This window comes from Canis lupus, chromosome 8 (assembly GCF_011100685.1).
Source record: "Canis lupus familiaris isolate Mischka breed German Shepherd chromosome 8, alternate assembly UU_Cfam_GSD_1.0, whole genome shotgun sequence".
Lineage (NCBI taxonomy): Eukaryota > Metazoa > Chordata > Mammalia > Carnivora > Canidae > Canis > Canis lupus.
The window spans coordinates 38,808,199-38,831,173 of NC_049229.1; the positions used below are offsets into that span (position 1 = coordinate 38,808,199).

A 22,975-nucleotide genomic window follows, 5' to 3' on the forward strand; every position below is an offset into this window, starting at 1 on the left:
AGTTAATCTGAGTATGTTACAAAGTAATTTAGTGACTCTGTATGACAATAGTTCTTTAGGGGATTGGCAATCCTGTCAATTTTTTCAGCTCCTTTTGTGTTTCTTTTCCAAGGGCAACTTTATCATTTTACATAAAGTGATAGAATTTTAAAAAAATATTAGACCCACTTGTATTCAAGTATTTAAACACATTCCAGGGAACCCTGGGTGGCGCAGCGGTTTAGCGCCTGTCTTTGGCCCAGGGCGCGATCCTGGAGACCCGGGATCGAATCCCACGTCGGGCTCCCGGTGCATGGAGCCTGCTTCTCCCTCTGCCTATGTCTCTGCCTCTCTCTCTCTCTCTGTGTGACTATCATAAATAAATAAAAAAATTTAAAAAAATTTTAAACACATTCCAAAGATAAATCTAAAGACTTTGTAGATATTGTGACTTTATTTAAAAATTGATTCAGGGGCACCTGGCTGGCTCAGTTGGAAGAGCATACAACTCTTGATCTTAGGGTCATGAGTTCAAGCCCCATGTTGGGTATAGAGATTACTTTAAAGTTTAAGTTTAATAAACTTAATAGGGATCCCTGGGTGGCGCAGCGGTTTGGCGCCTGCCTTTGGCCCAGGGCGCGATCCTGGAGACCCGGGATCGAATCCCACGTCGGGCTCCCGGTGCATGGAGCCTGCTTCTCCCTCTGTCTGTGTCTCTGCCTCTCTCTCTCTCTCTGTGTGTGACTATCATAAATAAATTTAAAAAAAAACTTAATAAAGTTAATAAGTTAAGTTAATAAAATTAAATAAGTTTGTTAATAAAGTTTTAATAAACTTTATTAAAAAAATAAACTTAAAAAAGTTGATTCAGATACATAATACCTTGTTCTTATAGTGTAAGTAATTGAAAATTGGACTTAACGAAAAGTTTTAACTCAACAAAGTTTAAGCAGTGTTTTATAGAGTGGTATGCTATGAATAGAACGACCTTTTTATTAAAAGCAGTCAACATCTATGTACACTTTTTTTTTTTTAATTCCAGTATGGTTAACATACAGTGTTATATTAGTTTCAGGTATACAATATAGTGATTCAGCAATTCTGTACATTACTTAGTGCTCATCACAATAAGTATACTCTTAATTCCCTTCACCTATTTCACCCATCCTCTCACCCATCTTCCTTCTGATAACTATCATCAGTTTGTTCTCTATAGTTAAGAGTTTGTTTTTTGGTTTGTCTCTTTTTTCTTCTGCTCATTTGTTTTGTTTCCTAAATTCCACATATGAGTGAAGTCATACAGTATTTGTCTTTCTCTGAATAACGTGTTCACTTATTATACTCTCTAGATTCATCCATCTTGTTGCAAATGGCAAGATCTCATTCTTTTTCATGACTGAGTTATATTCCATTATATATATATGCCCTACATCTTTTTTATCCACTCATCTATCAATGGACACTTCCATAATTTGCTTCCATAATTTGTCTGTTTTAAATAATGCTGCAATAAACATAGGAGTGCTATATCTTTTTGAATTAGTGTTTTGGTATTCTTTATCAGTAGTGGGATTACTGGATCCCATGGTAATTCTATTTTTAATTTTTTGAGGATCTTCCATACTGTTTTCCACAGTGGCTGCACCAGTTTTCATTCCTGCCAACAGCACATAAGAGTCCCTTTCTCTCCACATCCACGCCAACGCTGTTTCCTGTGTTTTTTATTTTAGCCATTCTGACAGGTGTGAAGTTATAACACATTGTAGTTTTGATTTGCATTTCCCTGATGATGAGTAATGTTGAGCATCTTTTCATGTGTCTGTTGGCCATCTGTATGTCTTTGGTGAAATGTCTCTTCGTGTCTTCTGCCCATTTTTAATTGGATTATTTGGTTTTGGTGTTGAATTGTGTACATTCTTTACATCTTTTGCATACTGACCCTTTATTGATTATAGAACAACCTTTTTATTGATTATATCATTTGTACATATCTTCTCCCATTCCATAGGATGCCTTTTAGTTTTGTTGATTGTTTCTTTTGCTGTGCAGAAGCTTTTTATTTTGATGTAGACCCAATGGTTTATTTTTGCTTTTATTTCCTTTGCCTCAGGTGACATATCTAGAGAGATGTTGTTATGGCCAATGTCAAAGAAGTCACTGCCTGTGTTCTTCTCTAGGATTTTTATGGTTTCAGGTCTTAAATTTAGATCTTTAATCCATTTTGAATTTATTTTTGTGTATAGTGTAAGAAAGTGGTCCAGTTTCATTCTTTTGCACATAGCTGTCCAGTTTTCCCAACACCATTTGTTGAAGATACAGTTAATTTTTAAGAGATATAAGCGGCAAATATTTTTGGTTAAATAGGAGAATAGAATACACAGCAATAAATTGTGTTTTATAGATTATTAACATAAAATATATGCTGCATGAGAGGTTTTTCTGTTTCTGAAATTCTAGGATGTGGTTGCTATTGAAACTGAAATAAAATCAATAGAGAAAAAAGTTTCAAAAATCAAAGCTATCCTCTTATCAAAAGAAATATTTGATTTTTCACCAGAAGAACATCTTAAGCATGGGGAGGTAAGAAAGCATGGATCATTATAAAAAATTTTCTCATAATACTTATGTTTATTTTTAAATATATAATTATATGATGTGATAAAAAGTACTTATTCTTGCTAGAGTAATAGCAAAATAAAGTTGAAAAGTAGATGGGAATGACAATAAATATCATGTTTTAAATCATATAGTACTATCTATAAAAAGATAATTTTCTTATAGGTTGGGTTTTTTTTTTCCTTCATTTAATTTCTTCTGAAAACTTCAAATTTTGGGAGTTTTGCCTTCCTGTCAAATCACAGTGCTTAATAGTTCAAGAGCTTGAGCCTCTACTCAAGAGAACTGGGTTCTAGATCCAACTACACTGCTTATGGGTTATGTGGCTTTGAGCAATTAGTTAACATTTCTTAGATTCTTTCATATCTGCACGTTGGTATTGTGGTGATTAAACTGGACAATTACAGTGTATACAGAGCTGCTAGCACAGGATTGGAGACATATTAGACAGCATTCAGACATTGATTCCCCCTCAGCCTAGCAGTTAGGAGCCTATGATTTGGAATAGGAATCAGGCAGGCCTGGTTTCTGTTACCAGGCCTGCCTCTTATAGTCTGACCCCCTCTGGATCTTCTAACTTCTGTGCACCTAATTTCCTTACTGTGAAATGGAAGTTCTGATACCTACCTCCTAGCGTAGTTGTGATGATTAAATGAAGTGATATATATGAAGGACTAGTAAAGTGAATAATCTCTTCTCATTTTTTGATTATATAAATCCCGATCTTTAGAAGTCAGATGTCATTCAAGCAAAATATAATTATACTTTTGAGACTTAGGATATTTGGCAGGATAGTTCAATTCACTAAGCATTTTTTTGAGACCTTCCTTTGGGAAGCCCCATGCTAGGTTCAGTTGCTGTGAATGAAAGAGAACACTACCTGCCCTTGCACAGCTCACTGCCTGGTGACACAAAGCAAATCATCAGTTCTACAGAGAGGGAGGGAAGAGGAGAAGGAAGGCAGGGGTGGTCCAAACACAGAACCAAACACAGGCAATGGGTTAGTCTTGCCCCAGGCATTCTTTCCTGAGACCTTTAGCTATCAGGTCACAAGTGATCTAAGAGTTCTTTTCAGTCTGAGCCAAGGAAATGCTTTCAAAATCAAAACTATAAAGACTAAATCATACAGTATTTTAATTTTGAATAAATTCAGCAGTGGTTATTTTTTTTCATTTATGTACTGTGCTTATCTGATATAATTAAGGTCATACTTGAAAATATACGTCCCATGAAGAAAGCCATTGCTGAACTGGTGTCTTACCAAGTGGAACTGCGGTGGGCCCAGATGGGAATGAAACCTCTACCTGTGTTTCAGCGGACAAATCAGCTTTTACAAGATATAAAACTGTTGGAAAATGTGACTCAGGAACAAAATGAATTATTAAAGGTGAGCAGTTTATGATGATGGCCACCTAATTGGCTGAAAAACTTTTGGCAAAAGCTGGTTGTTTTCAGTTTTAATGGTAGGTCGGTGAGATTCCCATGACCACGAGATGCTGCTTTTGTTGATTCTTTTAGGTCTCTTCCAGTATTATTATCCAGGAAATGATATTTGACCAAAAATAATAGCTTATTGTTCAAATGGAGCTAAGATGATTTTTTCTCAGTTCTTATTCTTGTTCGATCAAAGGCATTAAAGCTTAGATATCATCTGTTGGATTCCATCCTACAATTATTGAAGATCTACATGGGTAAATGCTGTGGAGGGAGGTTGGAACCTGAGCAGTACATTTGCAGTCTCACTGAGACTCTTAGAGTAGCCAGCACCGTAATAATCTCAGTTACTTTCCTATTAATCATCTCATTTTATTCTCCAACATGCAATATAGATAGATCTATCTTTGCCACCCTTATTTTTACATATAAGGAGACTAGAGTCAGAAGGTTACTGAAAGACCACTGAGTTAACTTGTGTCCAGATTCATTTGTGTGCAAATAAGATAAGAATTTGAGTTTCTAGACTCCTGTTATCATTCATTCTCCGTATCAGGGTCTCTTCCTTCTAACTGATGATATTTTTCAGCCTCTCCACAGAAGGTTTTGTCTCTTTGGTGTTTGGTTTTTGTTTTGTTTTGTTTTGTTTTACTTCATATGTTTTGATTGATCTCCAGGCCCAAGTCAGGAATCATTATTAGATAGAAATTACATTTTTCTTTGGTTTGGATTCCTAGATTAACAACCACTTTCACAAGAACAGAAAGTTGCTGAAAGAGCCTTCAGTTCCACAGACTTCTCAACTTCATTGGTAGTTCCCACTCCACTCCCACTCCCTACTTGCTCTTCCTGATTAGATAGGTTGGGGTAGAAGAAAAGGTTATTTTCCCCGCTTCCCTACCACTACCTGAATGTAGGGAGAAAGCTGCCATCTCTTTCTTCCTCTTAAATTTCATTCCCATTTAGTTGACTACTCTGTGTTCTCCTAAGATTTGAGGATATCGTATAACCTCTGGTTTGAGTCTGGGCTCATAGAATCTCTCTATCCTGGCTATTGACCAGCAGATATCATTTCCTAACACCCACAGGGAGAAAAATGATCTGGCATTCTGTGTACTGTTTTTTCATATGATAAAGATATCAAAAACAGAAAGATATAAAATTTGATCTATTATTTTTAATCCTTTTTTTTGTATGTGCTTTATTGGTTTCTTGGTCAGGAAAAGAAAATAACAATTGTAACTATGCTTTAAGGTGGCTTCTTCACAGGATGAGAAGAGGTGAAATAGGAGAGGAAATTATGTTTTGTGCAAGTTAGGTCTCAAACTGTGCTGCTAAAAATTTCCAATTTATTGTGTTAGTGGAAATCAGATGTCATCTCCTATATTTCAAAATTAAGTAAGCCAGTAGTAGTGAAAATCATTAGAATATGGCATATTTCTTTTAATTTCTGTTTTACTACAGTAAGTGCCCTCATTGTGGAAAACAAGACAAATTACTTTGGAGGGAGGTGATAATAGGATGTAGCTCATTACTGAGGGCGGGCGAACAGATGTGTGCAGCAAACATAGTTCTTACTTTCCAGCCCGCAGCTAAAATTATGATTAAATATTAAAGAAAATACAAGGAAAAATTCTATGTTGCCCAGAAACTATGCAGTTTTAAAAGATGTTTTGCTTCATGGTATAGCATAACAAGGAAATATCTATATTTCCTTTATCTTTCCATCATACTTTGATCATACAGTTTAGTACACACATAGGTTCAAGCTTCGCTACTTTTTTTTTTTTTTTTTTTAAGATTTTTACTTATCTATTCACAGAGACAGAGAGAGAGAGGCAGAGACACAGGCAGAGGGAGAAGCAGGCATCATACAGAGAGCCTGACGTGGGACTCGATCCAGGGTCTCCAGGATCATACCCTGGGCTACAGGTGGCGCTAAACCGCTGCGCCACCGGGGCTGCCTGCTTCACTACTTCTTTAACACTAAATTTCAATGTATGATTCTGGTTAATGGTCCCTATTCCTCTTGCAAACTCAGGCTGCTCTTGAACCCTCCAGTTGTTACTTATAAAATTTATATCACTGATTGATCCCAAGGGATACCGGATGAGTATGTGGCTGGTTCAGGAAAATTCATCATCTCTCAGATCATATGCCCTTTCCCCTCTGAATCAATAACGTCACCTTTCTATGTGGAAAGCATCACATGGAGCATGCATTAAAATAGCATGAAAAACATATCAGTAATTTCATAAAACTTGGCAACTTTATGTTAACATGCCATAAAATGCTTCTCAGCATAAGCCCAGTAGACTGGAAATACTTAAGAAAAAAGGTGTGTCTTATTATGCTTATATTTCAAGCACTGCCCAAGGTATCCTGGCATGTAGTAGAGCAAGAAAGTCAGGTGCTAGTCCTGTGAACATTTTTCTCTGTATTTAGGCTACCATTTTCTATTGCAACCTATATGGGTATGTGTTTGCTATAATTGATTAAAACTTGTGGTGGGGATAGATGTTGGAAGTAACCCATGAATCTAGTCCTTAGATTATGACAGCCTTCTTTTGGGGGGGATTATTTTATAGATTGTCATAAAACAGACGGATGAATGCAATGAGGAAATAGAAAATTTGAAGCAGATCTTAAATAATTATTCAACTGAGTTCTCCCATGAGCGTATATCACCAGACCAAACTACCAACCTGCCGCAAGTACAGGTATGTCTCTTTAATTTATTTAGCCTACAGTTCATTCAACCATTGTTTACTAACCTATTGGTGTCTAGAAGCCTTTGGGATAGTACAGTGTGTTTTCTCCTTTCTTTCAAGTGAAGGTATATTCTTTGTATATTAACCTTCTCTTCCTATTTCATAAAATAGGTGCATTTGGCTCTGCTAAAAAGAAGCTGCTGTAACACAGGATATTTGGGCAACCTGACTTTCTGTCTAGCTTTCTGAATTAGGAGCCGGGCAGTATGGGCGGGCTGGGCTTTACATTATAGGTAAAGACCCTAAACACTGTTGTAATGAAGAGTTTCATATACTAAGTAGTATTTCCATATACCATGATTAGCAATATCCTAATTACAATTACCCAGTTACAGTGGTGTACATGTTAACCATCTACTGCTTAGGGTTTTCTTTTTTTTAGTCTTTGGTTTTAAATTAGTACTTCTATAACAACAACAACAACAACAACAACAAATGATTGTGTGCCAAGCATTGTGAAGAGCTGCTTTTATCCTACTATCAAGATGATTGGGTAGGCGAATGCTATGGTATTCAAAGCCAGGTTGTGACCCTTACTACTGTGAGGTCTAAAGCAAATTACTTACAGAGGAGCCTAAGGGGACATACCACACTAGGTGGTGGACTCAGAGGTGGACTCAGTAGGATAGACTCAACATTGAAGACTCAATATTGTAAATCTATTAAATTTCCCATTATGTTAAAAAAAAATGAGGATCCCAGAGAGCTTTAGTTTATATGAATCATATCTACTAATATAGAAATTAAAACTCAGAAATATAAAAATAATTTAGTTTATTTTAAAATAACAATAATAACCCCATTACATATTGGTAGAAATAACATATTTTTATGGAAGAAATTACAGTTTCCAAAAGAAAATGTAGTGAGAGGAGTGACCTTGTTTTACGTTTTTGCAAATTTCTTAAATCTGGCTTGGTAGAAGACAGCTAGATTTCCTTCTGTTTCTGCATTCCATCTGTTGAGGTATGTAGCTGTGTTTGAAGTATATAAAAACAATCCAACCTCTCAACAACATGTACTTGGAAAAGAAAGGAATATTCTAATAACCTTTTGAATAATTGTGGACATTCTTTGAAATTACACTAAACTCTAACAAGTAAGAGTTACTCATAGATACGTTTGTTAAATGGAATCCAAAGGCATGTCAATGAACTTTTCATGCTCTTGTATTAAGATCCCTTGTTCTGTCTGTGCTTAGATCTTCTAACTATGCATGGTTTTAGGACATCATGCTTGATCATTCGGAAAATATTGTTTCACTAGTTACATAGATCTTCCAAATATGTCGACATTTCAGTAGTTAATATTCAAAAATTCATATTTATTAATATTAACATTTATCTCTTCAGAAAAATCTGTATTTCTATATATGTATAGCTTAGCAACTATTTTTTTAAGTAAAAATAGCATTTTATGACAAAATTGGGTAGTTCTGCTCACACAGAGCTTTTCCCTCCATCATCATACTTTGGCACACAGCAGAAGTGCATTCTGCATGCTTTCCACTTTGTCACACAGAATATTTGAAATGCATGTTCTTTATCAAGGACATTCTTAAGTGAAATTGCCTTTTTTTTTTAAACAGTTGAGCACTTGATACCGAAGGATCTAAATTAATACAGTTACTATCCCTGTCTTGATTGATATAAAGTGCAAGTAGTTTTACCCACCATTGCTTTTGCATCATCAAAGAGTGAAAAATGCCAACAGAGTGAAAAGGGCAAATAACATTTTCATATTACAATGAAAATGATCTTGACCTCGTGGAATGTGAACTCCCATGGGTCTACAGATTCCACTTTTGAGAATGGCCACTGTGTGCCCTCCTGTGCCTCTATAATGCTGGTGTACAGACTGTTCTGTTTCTTGTAGGGTTTTTCTAATGACTGTAGTATTATGTCTGTTGGGAGGCATTATACCTCTGAAATTTAGTGTTTATTGGAAATGGACACATAGCACTGACAACTCCTATTTCATTCAGTTATCATTTCCCAAAGCAATCACAAGATGTTTAACTTCAGACAGAATAGAGTTACTGGTCAGAATGTGTGCAGTAGCAGCAGAAGAGCCATGGGTATGGGTGTCAGGAAGTCCAGGTCTCTGCTCTGTCACTGGCTAGCTGCAGCTCTAGAAAAAATCACCTTCCTGGACTTCAGAACTCTCACTTATTCGTAGAGACATGTTAAGCTTCTCTGTAAAAAAAAAAAAAAAAAAAAAAAATTAATGATTTTTATGAATATCTGTGGGATGGATGGATCAATGAGTAGAAAGAAAGAAAGAAGGAAGGAAGGAAGGAACAAATGAATGAGCAGTGAATAGAGGAATATATTAGGAACAAAAATTCCAATACTTGAAGGCTTGCTGATAAGGAGCAGGTTGTCTTCTGATGCACTGATTGCAAGGCCAAGGCAAAGGTGGAATGTTGCCTTTCGGGGGTGTTAAGAGAGGAGGATGTTAGATTAGACACCTGCTCCAAATCTAGGATTCCATAGTTCTGTTTTGTCTTAGATGGACAATGGGCAAGTGTACTTCTATCACATATAAGATATTTTATTTCCACCCATCAATTACAAAATTTTAAAGTAACGTTATAAAGCTTGGGATCATGTGTCCATCATTCCTATGGTAAGTTACACTTCACACTACCTTTATTTGCTTGTTTATTCCCATTTTGTAGGAAAATTTGTGAGGAAAAAGTAAATGAATTAAGTAAGAGTAAAGATGGCTCCAGAAGCAATAATGGAAGTGTGAGATTTCTCACCTTGTTTCCACTCTGTCATTCCCAAGTCTGCTTACAAATCGCCTGGGACATTTCCTGAGCCAGGGCCCTGTGGGTTCTGGCAGTCAGTCCTGTTGCCACCAGAGAGGTGGCTCCCAGCCCTGGCTGCACACCACAGGCCCCCCACAAAAAAAACTTTTTACAAATCTCTGAGCCTTGGCTTGACCCCCAGAGAACTGATGGACCAAGTGTCAGGTGGTAGGTGAAGCTAAGTCATCCTATAAGGGGAGCTTATAAGCCCTCACCAGGTCATTGAGAAAGGCAACCAGGATGGGGAGGAAGCCTACCTGACACTCACTCCTGGCTCTGCAAACCAAACAGCACAGAAAACTCATCATCCCTCATACCGATTGATGCAAGCTCCTGGGGGCATGCAGAGGCCTCAGGCAGCCCACAGCAATGCAAACACTCTTTCTGCACAGGGAAATATCAAAGGTATGGAAAAGCAGATTCTGAGTTTGACCCAGAAGAGAGAGGACCTGCTGGTGGACTTGAAGGCTGCCATACTAAACCTTCACCAGCATTTACAGCAGGACCAGCAAGAATCAGAACAAGAAATGCCATCAACTGGAGCATCAGAGGAGGAAGGAGTGGCTGAGAGGGATGCTTCTGAGTGGAAGGTGGGTAGGACTTTAGGCTAATGTTGACCCCACTTCCCACAGGAGTATTAAATTGGTGTTATTTTTCACCTGTAAAACCTGTGGCATTTCGTCGCTGACCTATAAGGAATTTTAAAAGTGGAGATACTCTGAGATTGTTCAATAGGGAATGTGAATCCTTGGGGTGTGTCTGTTCTGGACTCAACCTGGAATTCCTTTTTTTTTTTTTTTTAAAGATTTATTTATTTATTTATGATAGACATAGAGAGAGAGAGAGAGGCAGAGACACAGGAGGAGGGAGAAGCAGGCTCCATGCCGGGAGCCCGACGCGGGACTCGATCCCGGGACTCCAGGATTGTGCCCTGGGCCAAAGGCAGGCGCTAAACCGCTGAGCCACCCAGGGATCCCCTCAACCTGGAATTCCTATGCCCAAGTTACTTGAGATGTATATGCAATCCCACAGGCAGGTGGGTGGGAGCTACCCCTGAAGTGCCTTCGTCCTTCGTCCAGAGGGAGAGGGAGAAGCAGAAGCAGACTCTCTGCTGAGGAGGGAGCCCAGGGCGGGGCTTGATCCCTGAGCTCAGCGTAAACTCAAAAATGGACCCAGCACTTCTCTAAGTCCACCCCGAGTCCACATCAATGGATACCATTTTGAACTGTTGGATGAGGGGCCACAGGAAGCAGCACAGGTGAAAGGGATATAAAATTTGATGGAGTCCTGATATTTGGCTGGATGAGGCTACCTGGGTGGGTGGATATCTTGAATGAAGTGAGTAAAAAATAAGCTACATAAAAGCATAGCCAGGCTAGGATCCCAGTGATGTTGAACAGCAACCCGGCTACAGGTGTGTATGCCTTGCCTTTCAGTTGAACAAAATAAGTTCCATGTCTTTCCTCCCGGCACTCAAGGAAGAGGTGGAAGAGAGCTCCCTGAAGAGTGAAGTAAGGAACATGATTTTCTCATTAAATCTTGTTAGAAGTTCAGTTCAGTGGGAAGATCTTAAAATGAATAGCAACACATTTTAAACTTTAATGCCAATGTTTTATAATAGTGATTGAAGCCGTTCTCTTACAGTATTAGTGTTAAGTGCATCTAAATCCACTTCATTCCCGAGCGGGATAAATGTAATTCAGACGCACTTGTTAGCATGAGGGAGCAGATGAAGTTCTTGGTTGTATCCAACTTCTGAGGACTTTCTCTGGAATTTCGAGAGTATGTTGTTTGGTGGGCACTCCTTGGGTGCTTTCTTAGAACTTGATTTTTTCAGATTTGAAGTACTCTTTTAGTCTGAAGCAGCATGGTCAATGTTAGCAACTACTGCTGCTACTCCTTACTACTCCATGAGAACTGATTGCATGAGACACTTACAGTTGTCCTTCCTGGTATCAATTTCCATTTTAGACTTTAAAAGTTATGGTGGGTCTTATGCCTGAAGGAAGAAAATTGCAGCAATTTGTTGTCTTTATGTCTCGCATGCAACCACTAGACCCTTTCTCTGCTCATCTTATGGATTGTTAAATAGCTCCACTGTCACACAGAACAACCTGCTCTCCCCTAGACCAGGACACCACGGAACTGATTGGTTAGACCAGGGGGAGCACGGGCTTACTGTATGCTCAGGCCATCAGACAACTTCATAACCTGATTATGCCCCTTTGCGAATAGTGAAAATAGGGAATAGTGAGAACAGAAAGGTACCCGGGTGGAGAATAGAATGCACAGCAGTGTAATTCTAACATACGATCTATATTTGCTTCTGAGCTAATATGTTTATAATATCCACTGCTTGTCCTTGGCAACAGCAAAAATACATGTTCATCAGCTGTTTTTTGTTTGTTTGTTTGTTTTAAGGTTTATTTATTTACTTGAGAGAAAGAGCAGGTGTTGGGGGAGTGGAGTTGGGCAAAGAAAAAGTGAGGAGCAGAGGGAGAGGGAGAACAGAAGCAGACTCTCTGTTGAGGAGGAACCTCAAGGCGGGGCTTGATCCCAGGGCCCTAGGATCATGACTTGAGCCGAAGGCAGGCACTTAACTGACTGAACCCCCAGGCACCCCTATCAGGCCATTATTTAAAGAGAGCATTTGAGGTTACATTTACGAAAGCAGATTAAATTCCTAAACTGCCATTTTGAAGATCCTTTTTTGAGTGATGTGAGCTTCCAACTTTTCAGAGTATCTTTTAGGCTTCAGGAAGAGCAACCACATTTGGACTCCTGTAATTTTGTTACCCAAAGAAAGAGATGAAAAATAGGTGTGTGTGTGTGAAGGGGGGTGGTGGTGGTGATATTAAGGGCTATAGTTATACTGCCTGGTAATCTGAGTTTTACAGGAGCAATGAGTAGGATGCTATTAGGGTGGTAGGAAATGACTTCTTTGCTAATCAATTGATTATTGTGTTAGAATGGAGATAAGAAGGCAAAGCCATCTTCTGGGTCTTTACTCTGGAAGCATGATGGGGACATGGAGGAAGACAGAGCATCCTCGTCCTCTGGAACCATCATTCAGGTAATACTGAGCATAATACACATGGTGGTTGGAGGCTGGCAGGGATAGTAAAGGAAGTAAGTCAAAAGAATTTCTTTTTTGAAAAATTTCTTGGGGAGGGAAACTATTGGGGCTGAAAGTTTTTTGTTTCTCACCATTACCTTTGCACAAATTCAAAAGCAGCCAAGTACCTGCTTATTATTTGCAGTTCTACTATGTGCTCAGTGATAATAGGAGAGTATTTTCTGAGAACTCCATATGTGTGAATTCAGACTAACAAAGGAGCCCCTCTTTAAAAGGCTCACTGCAGTGTTTCTATGCATTTAACACACCTCTCTTTTTTGGGAGTAGTTGGGGGAGGAGTCTCCCCCTAATTCTCTTTTTGAGCAAAGTAGTATATAATGTGTATGTTTGCTCTTTACGACCTTCCAAATCTTCTCCAGCGTCTCAAACTAGAGGGCAAATGCCCTTACGTTAGAAAGTCATTATAAGCTAATGTGAAAATGATGTTTTTCCCTTGTTCCTGAAACATCCCAGCATCACTCTGATCCGAATGCCTGTCGCTCCTGTCTCCTGTCTGGGGCTGAGCTCTGCCAATCCTTTTGTTAAACCTTGGTACCGGGCTCTGCTGTACCTGCAGCTCCAGACTCTGCCTCTTGAGGTGTTCCTTCCCTCTCTGAGAAGTAGTCGGTCTCTCCACTCTCTAGCAAGTTTTCTCCCTCAGGGTCCTGCCCTTCCAAACAAACTGAGCACCCCAAATCCCAGACTGTCTTCAGAAACTGCTTTGTATCCCCGCGATGCCTTTCTCTCCCAGCCTGCCTGTAGGCATCCTGCTCATCCACCAGGGCCATCTCACCTTCCACCTCCTTCAAGAAACCTCCACTTTCCCTTCATCCTCGTAGCATTCTGAACCGCTTAGGATTTACCACATTTTTATGCACAAACGAACACGGTTTGGCAAATGGCAAGAACTTTAACATGTTTAGGTCCTGTACTGGGCTCAGCATGGTACTTGAATGCCTTGACTTTCTCCATCCTGCTTCCCAGGTCAATTACTGGGCTTCCTCTTGTTCATGACTAAAAGTCTTCACTTGGGGCTTCTCACCTTTGGCCCCTTGGGTAATCAAATTTTTGCCCCTGGCTAAACTGCCATTGACTTCTGGAACATCAGTTTAGTGCCTTTTTATTAGTCCTAGTCCTTTTTGATTTCTCCAGCAGTAGACACTGTCAACATCTCTTCCTGAAATACAGGGATCCTTTGACTTTCTTAATTCTGTGTTTTCTTGTCACCTACCTGCAGCCCCTCCTTTGTCACCTTCTCCCACCCCATCCACCTGCTGGTAGACATCTGCCCAGTGTTTCTTTCATTTCCCTCAGGGCAGTTTTGTCTTCTCCCATGGGTTTGGTAGTATCTCTATGCCAGTGATCCCCACATCAAGCCTTTAGTCTTGACTCTTTCTTTGAATCTGTTTTACATTTCTTTGCTGACAGATTTCTCTTCCTGAATGTGTTTTCTTATCTCCAGCTCATCTGACCAACTTCCTTCAAAACTGGTTCTTCCTGGGCAGCCCGGGTGGCTCAGCAGTTTAGCGCCACCTTCAGCCCAGGGCATGATCCTGGAGTCCTGGAATCAAGTCCCACGTCAGGTTCCCTGCATGGAGCCTGCTTCTCTCTCTGCCTGTCTCTCTCTCTCTCTCTTCCCTGTTGAGCTCGATCTCATGAACCTGAGATCATGACCTGAGCCGAAACGAAGAGTCAGACACCTAACTCTGCTACCCAGGTGCTCCTACTTTTGTATTCTTTTATGAATTGCTTGTTCATGCCATTTGACATTTTTCTCTACACAGGGTCTGATATTTTCTTTACTGACTTATAAGGATATATATTAAGAACAGTAATACATTGTAAGCTATTATCCTGGTCTGTTATTTCATTTTTAACTTAGATTATGATGCTTTATAAAGTAAAAATTACCATTTTTTATGTTGCTAATACTAACATTCTTTCTCCTTTATCATGCTTTAAAAGTCCTTCTCCACTCCTAGATTAGAAAAAGATTCACTGTTTTTTTTTTTAAGAATTTTTATGGCATAACTTTTACATTTAAATATTAGATATAGGGGCATCCGGGCGGCTCAGTCAGTTAAGCATCTGACTCTTGATTTCAGTTTAGGTCATGATCTCAGGGTCATGAGATCAAGTCCTGTGTTGTACTCCACACTGGGTGTGGAGCCTGCTTAAGATTCTCTCTCTTCTTCTACCCCTCAGCACCCCCCACCCCACCCTGCTCTCACTGTCTCTAAAAATAAATAAATAGATAGATAGATAAATAAATAAATAAATAAATAAATAAATAAATAAATAAATATTAGATATAATTAGAATCCATTATTAGGAGTAAGATAAGGATTCAGTTATATTTTTTCATGAAATACCTGAGTAGTTCCCAAATTTAATATATTAATCTTTTCCCCTATTATTTGAAAGGTGGCCTTTATCATATAATTTCATTTAATTTTTTTGGTTCTCTTATTAATCTACTTAAATACAGAATTCTATAGATTTCCTTATATGTTCCTCATTAACTAGAGAGCTTTAGAAAATTTAAGTCTTTCAAATTAAGACAAACCTGAGGAAGTTGATTTTTTTTTTTTTTTTCCTAATGAACAAACTTTTCTCTAAATGCACCTGAATTTTCTGGACATTTCTGCAACCAGGTGAGGTGTAAAATGAGCTGGTCCAGGAAGAGTAGCTTACATGGCAGCAAGAGCAGGAAGTTTTCTGGACCTCTGGTTCTTTTCTTTACAGGAAGCAGTTGAGAAAATAAGCACATGTGATAATCCTATGGCACAAATTCTTGCACCAGATTCACTGAGTCCCAACCAAACAGAGGAGGTAAGTCCGGTTGGTAAATAAGCAAACTGCTTGGGTACCTAGACGAACACTCAGAGATGAAAGCTTTCTGCAATATTTTGCATATCAAGCCAGGAGTTCTTTGTGAACTTTAACATATTCATATGTGCTGTTAAGCTGGAGAACTGGAAGATTTGCCATTAGATGTTGACATAGAAAGGAAGCACGGCACAGCAATGAAGGATTTATCACTTGCTCACTGTTTATTATGGTGAACTAGCCTTTCCACCAACTACTTCTTTCTTCTATAGATATAACTTAGGAGGGTCCTGACAGTGGAGGGGAGCTAATATTGATTAACTGCCTATCATGTAAGAGGCATGGATATTTGCTGTTTAATCCTCAGATTAAATAAGGTAGATAAATGCCTACCATGAGTTTACAAATGAGGAAATACAAATTTAAAGAATGAAAGTACAGCTGGTAAGTGGAAGAGTAAGGAGCAAACCTAGAATATTTTAATCTGCCTTCCTGATTTGAACATTTAGTGCTGAGAGATGTGAAAGCAAGGTAGGTTTGGCCTCACAAAATCACTCGCCTCCCCAGCACCACCCCAGCAGCACGGCTCCTATCTGGGCAGGTGTAGGGAGCGCTGCACTTTAGCCAGGTGATCCTGCATTTTATAACAAGTGTGTGTGGTGGTGCTGCAGGTAGGGGAGACTTAAAGATGTTTGTAGAATTGACTCTAAAATGTTAGGGAGCAAATTTAAAGGGTTGGTATTTTGGCATGAAATACGGCCACTGCCAGAAAATTTGCTTGCATTTTAACTGAATCCTGTTACTTAGATTGGTGGCATGTTGACGCAGAAACCAAGCAGTGTGACATTCACTGAAGTGAGAGCTGAACTTGGATACTAGAGCATTGGTGACATTCACATTCTTAAAGACCCCAAGGCATAATGAAATCAGGGATTGCATCTTGGTTCTTGTTACTCATTGGGTGACCTAGGAGATTTGAATAACCTAACTATACCTCAATTTCCTCATCTGTACACTGGGAATAATAAGGGCTTGTGATGGGAAATAATGAGAGGTTCCATGTGTCACTTAGCATGGTGGCCTGGCCCTAGAGCCCAGTAAAGGGTTGGGTATTACTAACATAGTTATTCAGTGAAGATAATATAATGCTCTTTAACAAGAAATACTGGTGGAAATACTTTTTAGCCACCCAAAATGTGTAATCCTAAAACATCCACTTAAATCATTTCTGCTTTTAGAATTTGGGGCTATAAGTTAGAGAAGATGTTTAGCAGGGGTGTGATTGTGGAAAAAACTGTAGACTCTGAATTAAAAGATTGCAGAGTTGTGTGACCTCAGACAAGTAACTTACATCTGGGCCCAAGCTTCCCAGAAGCAAAGTGGTGAAATGGGAGGTAGGTGAGTTGCTTAAGCGTTAAATGAACTTGGGTTTCTTTGACTATAAAAAGAGGTGGGTGAACTGGTTACTGGCAGGGTTCCCAGACCACCTTTAGCAATTGCGGTTTCTATGGTTGCAAATATTCTTTTTTTCTTTCGTTCACCTTTGGATTCTTTTCAGTTTCAAATAACTAGCAAATAAAGCCCAGATTAGTTATCCGGCTTCCTTGTCTTCTCATTAATTCAGTGAGTTAGTGAAAAAGGATAGAAATTCAATATCGCCATTAAAAAATGTGTGTGGTGTATGATAGGTGCTCAAATAATGTTTTCAAATAAACAAGGTCCATGGTAAACCTGTTATCATAGACTAATTAATATCAATTGTTATCTCAGGTGACAAAAAAGAAACTCCCCAATCTTTGCCGCTAAGATGTAGCAATATCTGAAAACTAGAAAATCATTAATCAGATGACTAGCAATTGGTGTCTGGCAGTAAAATCACACAACTGTTGCTTTTAAAAAAAAAAAAAAAATCAGGATTAAAAAAGAAAATTGAAACCGGTGACTCCCAAGGATAGCGCCAACTGTGCAGAAAAACACAAGGCATGGGAAGACTTCCTCAACTAGGGAGAAATAGTGTTTTGTCAGTAAAGAGCAAACATATGTGAAGTTAATAGATGGCCAAGGGGAACAAGTGCAATTCAGAGGCACGTCTGCTAAGCTAGCTTTCCTAATACTCACCATGTGTGTGAAAAAGGAGTATTTTCACACCCTGCATGTTGTTGTTATCACTTGCCTACTTTGTTTACTTTTGTTGTACTGAAAGTTCTATGCTTAAACAAAATTCTGTAGAATTGGGAATTTTTGTGCATTTGAGTTGAGTTAGGCTGTACCTTTGCGAGCGATTTTGTCACCTGGCCAAAATTGTGCTTATTAGATGCTAACATCTAGCTAACAAAGTCTTATATAGAAAATATCGTATTTCATCATAATCACAATCAATAAAATATTGAGATCAATAATTTTGTAGAGCAAAACACAAATCCTTATTCCTGAGGGAATTTCTCTAGAAGGGTCAATATAATCTTTCAATATTCTGGAAAAGGATGTGGGAAGCAAATATGTCTGTATATCAAATCATCTTTTACTTCCAAATTGAAAATATCTAATGTGTCATTAATAGAATACTTGATGTGGTATCTGGAAGAAATTTTTCTTTTGGATCAATAAGCAACCCAGGTGTTTCAATAAGAACACATCTTTCATCATGCTTTCTTTATACTATAGTATAAGCATCTAGTCCTTAATAATATTTGAGCATCTGAATAGTGAAAAACAGTTTCAGGGATTCTCTCTGAATAGTAGGAAAAGAAATTACCCCACTGAAGATCATTACTTGACTCACACTACTTTTTTTTTTTTTTTTTTTTTTTTTTTTTAGATTTTATTTATTTATATGAGAGAGAGAAAGGGAGAGCACAAAGGGAGAGGGAGTGAGAGAAGCAGACTTCCTGCTGAGCAGAGAGCTCAATCCCAGGGCCCTGAGATCATGAACTGAGCTTAAGGCAGGGGTTTAACAGACTCCCCCTCACACTACTGTTAAGAGGGAGAAATTTAGTTGAGTAATAGCATGTATGTTAGGAAAGAAAAAAAAAGTCAAAATATCTTATAATCTACTTGTAAAGTGTGTGGCCTATTTCCTTGTATCCCAGCTGGTGCGTAAAGTGCCTTTTTTTCTGTGTGATCAGAGCTCACAGCAACGTAAGCATTGCTTAATCATGTGTCACACAAATTCAAACACTGGCCAATTCGCTGAGAAGTTTGAGACACACACCCACATGCACACCCTCTCACTCACACTCACCTGTCTCCTGGGGCCCACCTGCTGTTTAATGAACTGCGAGCCCATTTGTCTTCTCCGTGCCTGGGAACACTACCTGTGTACATGCAGATCGGCTGCTTGGAAACCTGGAGCACCAGGTCACATGATTGTTGCTATGAGTGTGGAGGTGCAGTTTTTTTTTTTTATTACTTCTTCTGCCCCTATTGATTTGTTTTCTTTTAACTGAGGAAATGCTGGAAGTTCACAGGTTTTTGCAAGCTCCTATCTGAAAACTTGGGATTCCATGGCTTTTCACTACTGGATTATCTTTGGGTTTATCTTAGGGTGCCACACCTACTGTCAAGGCTGCTGCTCTGGGCTTTTCCAACGAGCAAGGAGCTTTTGAGACCACGGTGGAGAAAGCTAGGTCCAAGCCTGCGGAAATCCTCCATGTCTGCAAGACCAAGGTGGCCGAGCTGGAGCTGTGGCTGCGCCAGGCCAACGTGGCATTCGAGCCGGAAACATTAAACGCAGACATGCAGCAGTTGGTAGAACAGCAGCTGGTAGGGTGCCAGGTAAGGCCGACGGGTTGGAGTTCATGGTTAGCCTTTTCACCAATCACCTTCCAAGACTGGGTGAATTTCTCTTAAAGCAACAGTATGTTTCCTTCTGTTACTCTTACCCTTGTATTTATCTTGGCCTCTAGTTTTTGTTCTCAGGGTAATTCTTGGAGGAGATTTATGTAAGCAGAGTATTTGGAGAGACTGATGAGTAAGAGCCCAGAATCTAGAGTCCTGATCTAGCTCTGTCATGTTAACTGTGAACTTGAGGGCGTTAGCTTTCCACCTCATTTTCCTCCTGTGGTCGGTTATCTCAGTTATCTCATAGGACTTTGTCAGGGTTAAATGAGATAAGGTACAAGAACCAGTGTCTGGTGTATCAAGTATATAAAAAGTGCTGTGATTGTATTCATGATAAATTCTTTGAATTTTTATTAATCGAAATGAAACTGAATATCCTGATTTTCCTAGCACAAAAGGGCTTTGTTGCCATTTTTTAAATAAAAGATTTTATTTATTTATTTATTCATGAGAGACACAGAGAGAGGGGCAGTTTCCCCATGAGGAGCCTGATGTGGGACTCGATCCCGGGACTCTGGGATCATGACCTGAGCCAAAGGCAGTTGCTCAACCACTGAGCCACCCAGGCATCCCGCTTTGCTGCCATTTTACTGTGAATGGTCCTACCCTTGCTTGAGGGGTGAGGGGTACTGGGGGGCCAGGAATATATACTTCTTTGCCTTTAGTCACTTTGAGTGACATTTGCTAGCTCAGCCCAAAGGTTGGGGATCTCTGTATCCCTCCAGGGAGAAGCTAGAATGATGATATCATAGCAGTATAATTGAAGTGCCTTCCCCAAGGGTGCTTAGACCAACCTTGACCTGATGTCTCTGCCTGATTGGCTCATTTTTCTGCTGTAGCGGACAGCAGGAATGACATCCCCTCAGAGGACACCATATCACTGGCCTGGCCACAGGGAACTCCTCCCACTATAGCTCATTATGGGGTTGGGGGTGGCCCATCCTTAGTCATCTGCTTTCTCCACTCAGGCCCACAGTCTTATAATATCCAGCACTTGCCTCATGGGGTACCCAGGTAGGTACCTGACCTTCCCTGGGCATCTTCCCACCTCTGATCCCAAAAGTTAGCTTTTGATGGGGCGGGTTCACTTAAATACTGGCACTACCACTTGACCCGGCTGATGAGGCACAGGGAGTCTGGAAAAGATGTAGCATACTATATCACAGAGTTGTACTAAATTGAACCGGAGGTGTTTGAGATGTTGAGTCTCAGCCACTTAAAGCCCTCCAGGATAGATTCGGCCAATTGATTGCCTTACTGATTGGGCAGACCTCATGCTGATTCCTTGATCACCACCAGAATCCGTGTTCTGCCAGTGCCAGGGAGGTCAAGGATTTGGGGGCTGGCAAGGGAAAGACATAACCACAAGGTGGCAGTAGCACACAGCAAGCTTTAGTTGGGCAACTTTTTGGCAGGATCTCAAGGCCTTGGGAAGTCCCTCTCTATGAGAGCCCTTCCAGAGGCTGTGGCAAGAAATGGAGGTGGGGCCACATCCTGGAAGGGGAGGAAGGCAAAGGAACTCCCAGGGGAGCAGGGAATCCAGAAGAGCTTGTGTGTCTAGATGATGTCAGAGAGCTCCAAAGGGCAACAGAGGCTAGGGTCTTTTAGAGCCTTGGAGTTGTATCTTAACCATAGGGACCAGATGTGGGGTCTCACTTTCAGTTTGGTGCCAGTAGGATTTGAGCTAGTAGCCCTGGCCTGCCGTGAGAAAATAAGCAACATGGAGACCAGGGCCATCTTTGGCTCACTTATATCACACCATGGTACATCCAACTTCATATTGAAACGTATAAAAAGCCTGCCAGTAGTCTGTAAAAAAATATGGATGTTCCCCTGGGGAAAATATCCAAAGGACAGGAGCAAACAGATCAGTCAAGAAGAAAATTTATTTGGTAATTTATTATCGGAGAAGAAATGTTCAGCCTTCATTATTAAAAACATATGAATCGAAACAGCTGTTGTGTTGTTCCCATGTGACTCTGGCAAAAATTATATATTCCTGGAGAACTCTTGATCCACTGTCCTGCCTGATTGCCTCAGTGTTTTGGGAGGTCAGCTGACAACATATAAAATATCCGTTGTATTTGACCTAATAACACCATTACTTTAACTGTATCCTATGAGAATAACCCAGAAAGGGAAGAATGTTTGTGGCAGAGTTAATTACAAAGGTGAAGAACTGAAACCAGCTTACAGGCTTACCAATAAGGAAGTTACATGAATCATGGAACATCAACTTGTAGCTAGTAAAGTGGGAATTGGGAAGCATGCATCTGTGGACACTTGAAAAATTAAACATAAAATAGCTAAATGGAAAAAAAGGAGCACAATGTTATAGTATACTCTGTAACCACTCTAAAATCTATGATTACATATTGTTTAAGCTTAGAAGAATCTATGGAGGTTACAAGTAGTTTGCTTAGATAGAGGAGTTATAAGAAGATATTTGAAAATCTGTTTTTGTTTTTTGAGATTTTTTTTTATCTTTAAGCAATCCCTACACTCACTATGGGGCTCAAACTCACAACCTCGAGATCAAGAGTCTCATGCTCTACCGACTAAGCCAGCCAGGCACCCCTGAAAATGTTATTTTAGGGATAGTTTTTCCTAAGGTTTCTCTCAAAGAGTGTAACTTGTTCTCAGTCACACAAGTTTTAGCACAAATGCTCCCAGTACTGGAATGGGAATCTGAATGCCGCTGCTGCGTTTTGTGCCCAGCCCAGCAGACGGGAGCATTTGGATTCCAGAGCGCAAAAGAGGGCAGCCTTGATCTGTTGGGGAGGAATATGATGACGGTGACTTACAGGGAAACTGACTTCATCTAGCTGATTTATTTTTAGATCCGTGTGTAAGTTGGCCACTTGTATCAATGACTAAGTGTTTTAGGTTCCAAATTATTTCTTCTGTCATTTTCTGATATTTTGGAAGTTTATTTGACCTGAAAAAGGGAAGGAAAAGATCAAGGGGAGGAACTTTCAAGGAGTTCTGTGAAGTTCTTTTCCTATTAAGACTCAACCCTTGGATTCCAGCAGGAAAAGGTTAGGAAGGTGGTCGGGGAAGGGGGTGGAATGATAGTCACCATAGACTGTGTGTCAAGCACTGGCCAAAGTGCATGGACTTTTAACTCTTAACTCCTTGGAGTAACCCTAGGAGGTAAGTTCTGTTATTGTCCCATTTTACAGATGACTGAAGACACATTTGTACAAAGTAAGGTGTTTGAGTTTACCTGGCTGCTAAGGAGATCTGAATTCAGATAGTCTACTTCCTGTGTCTGTGGGTTTTTTTGTTAGTTTGTTTTTTGCTTTAGGTTTGTTTGTTTATTTATTTATTTAAGTAATCTCTACACCCAACATGGGGCTCGAACTCACTACCCTAAGATCAAGAGTCACATGCTCTTCCAGCTGAGCCAACCAGATGCCCCAGTGTCTGGGTTCTTAACCACTATGCTATTCTGGATACATCCAGCTGTATTTTCTAAAGTAATTATAGAGTACTAAATATATAGAATTCCAAAATATAGAATTTTAGATTATTTGGAGAGTGGCATCTGCAAGGTGAGGTTGCTTTCATTGTACGCCT

The 22,975-nt window shown here is 39.6% G+C and overlaps 1 protein-coding gene and 1 long non-coding RNA gene across 5 annotated transcripts in view; one reads left to right on the forward strand and one right to left on the reverse strand.

Moving 5' to 3' along the window:
• Positions 1-22,975, forward strand: part of SYNE2 (spectrin repeat containing nuclear envelope protein 2) — a 268,443-nt gene that overhangs the window by 157,561 nt on the left and 87,907 nt on the right. For 3 of the 4 annotated variants that reach the window (XM_038544908.1, XM_038544909.1, XM_038544910.1), the window contains exons 58-65: positions 2,437-2,559; positions 3,800-3,982; positions 6,618-6,749; positions 10,005-10,202; positions 11,049-11,123; positions 12,581-12,685; positions 15,473-15,559; positions 19,100-19,330. In XM_038544908.1, coding sequence (XP_038400836.1) covers positions 2,437-2,559; positions 3,800-3,982; positions 6,618-6,749; positions 10,005-10,202; positions 11,049-11,123; positions 12,581-12,685; positions 15,473-15,559; positions 19,100-19,330 — 1,134 coding nt within the window. The remainder of the gene's footprint in view (positions 1-2,436; positions 2,560-3,799; positions 3,983-6,617; positions 6,750-10,004; positions 10,203-11,048; positions 11,124-12,580; positions 12,686-15,472; positions 15,560-19,099; positions 19,331-22,975) is intronic. The other variant, XM_038544911.1, reaches the window with a different exon arrangement.
• On the reverse strand, positions 7,558-19,287 carry LOC119876495. Its single transcript, XR_005363395.1, has 2 exons — positions 18,798-19,287; positions 7,558-8,995 (listed from the first exon to the last, which is right to left on the reverse strand). It is a non-coding gene; the product is annotated as an uncharacterized LOC119876495 (long non-coding RNA).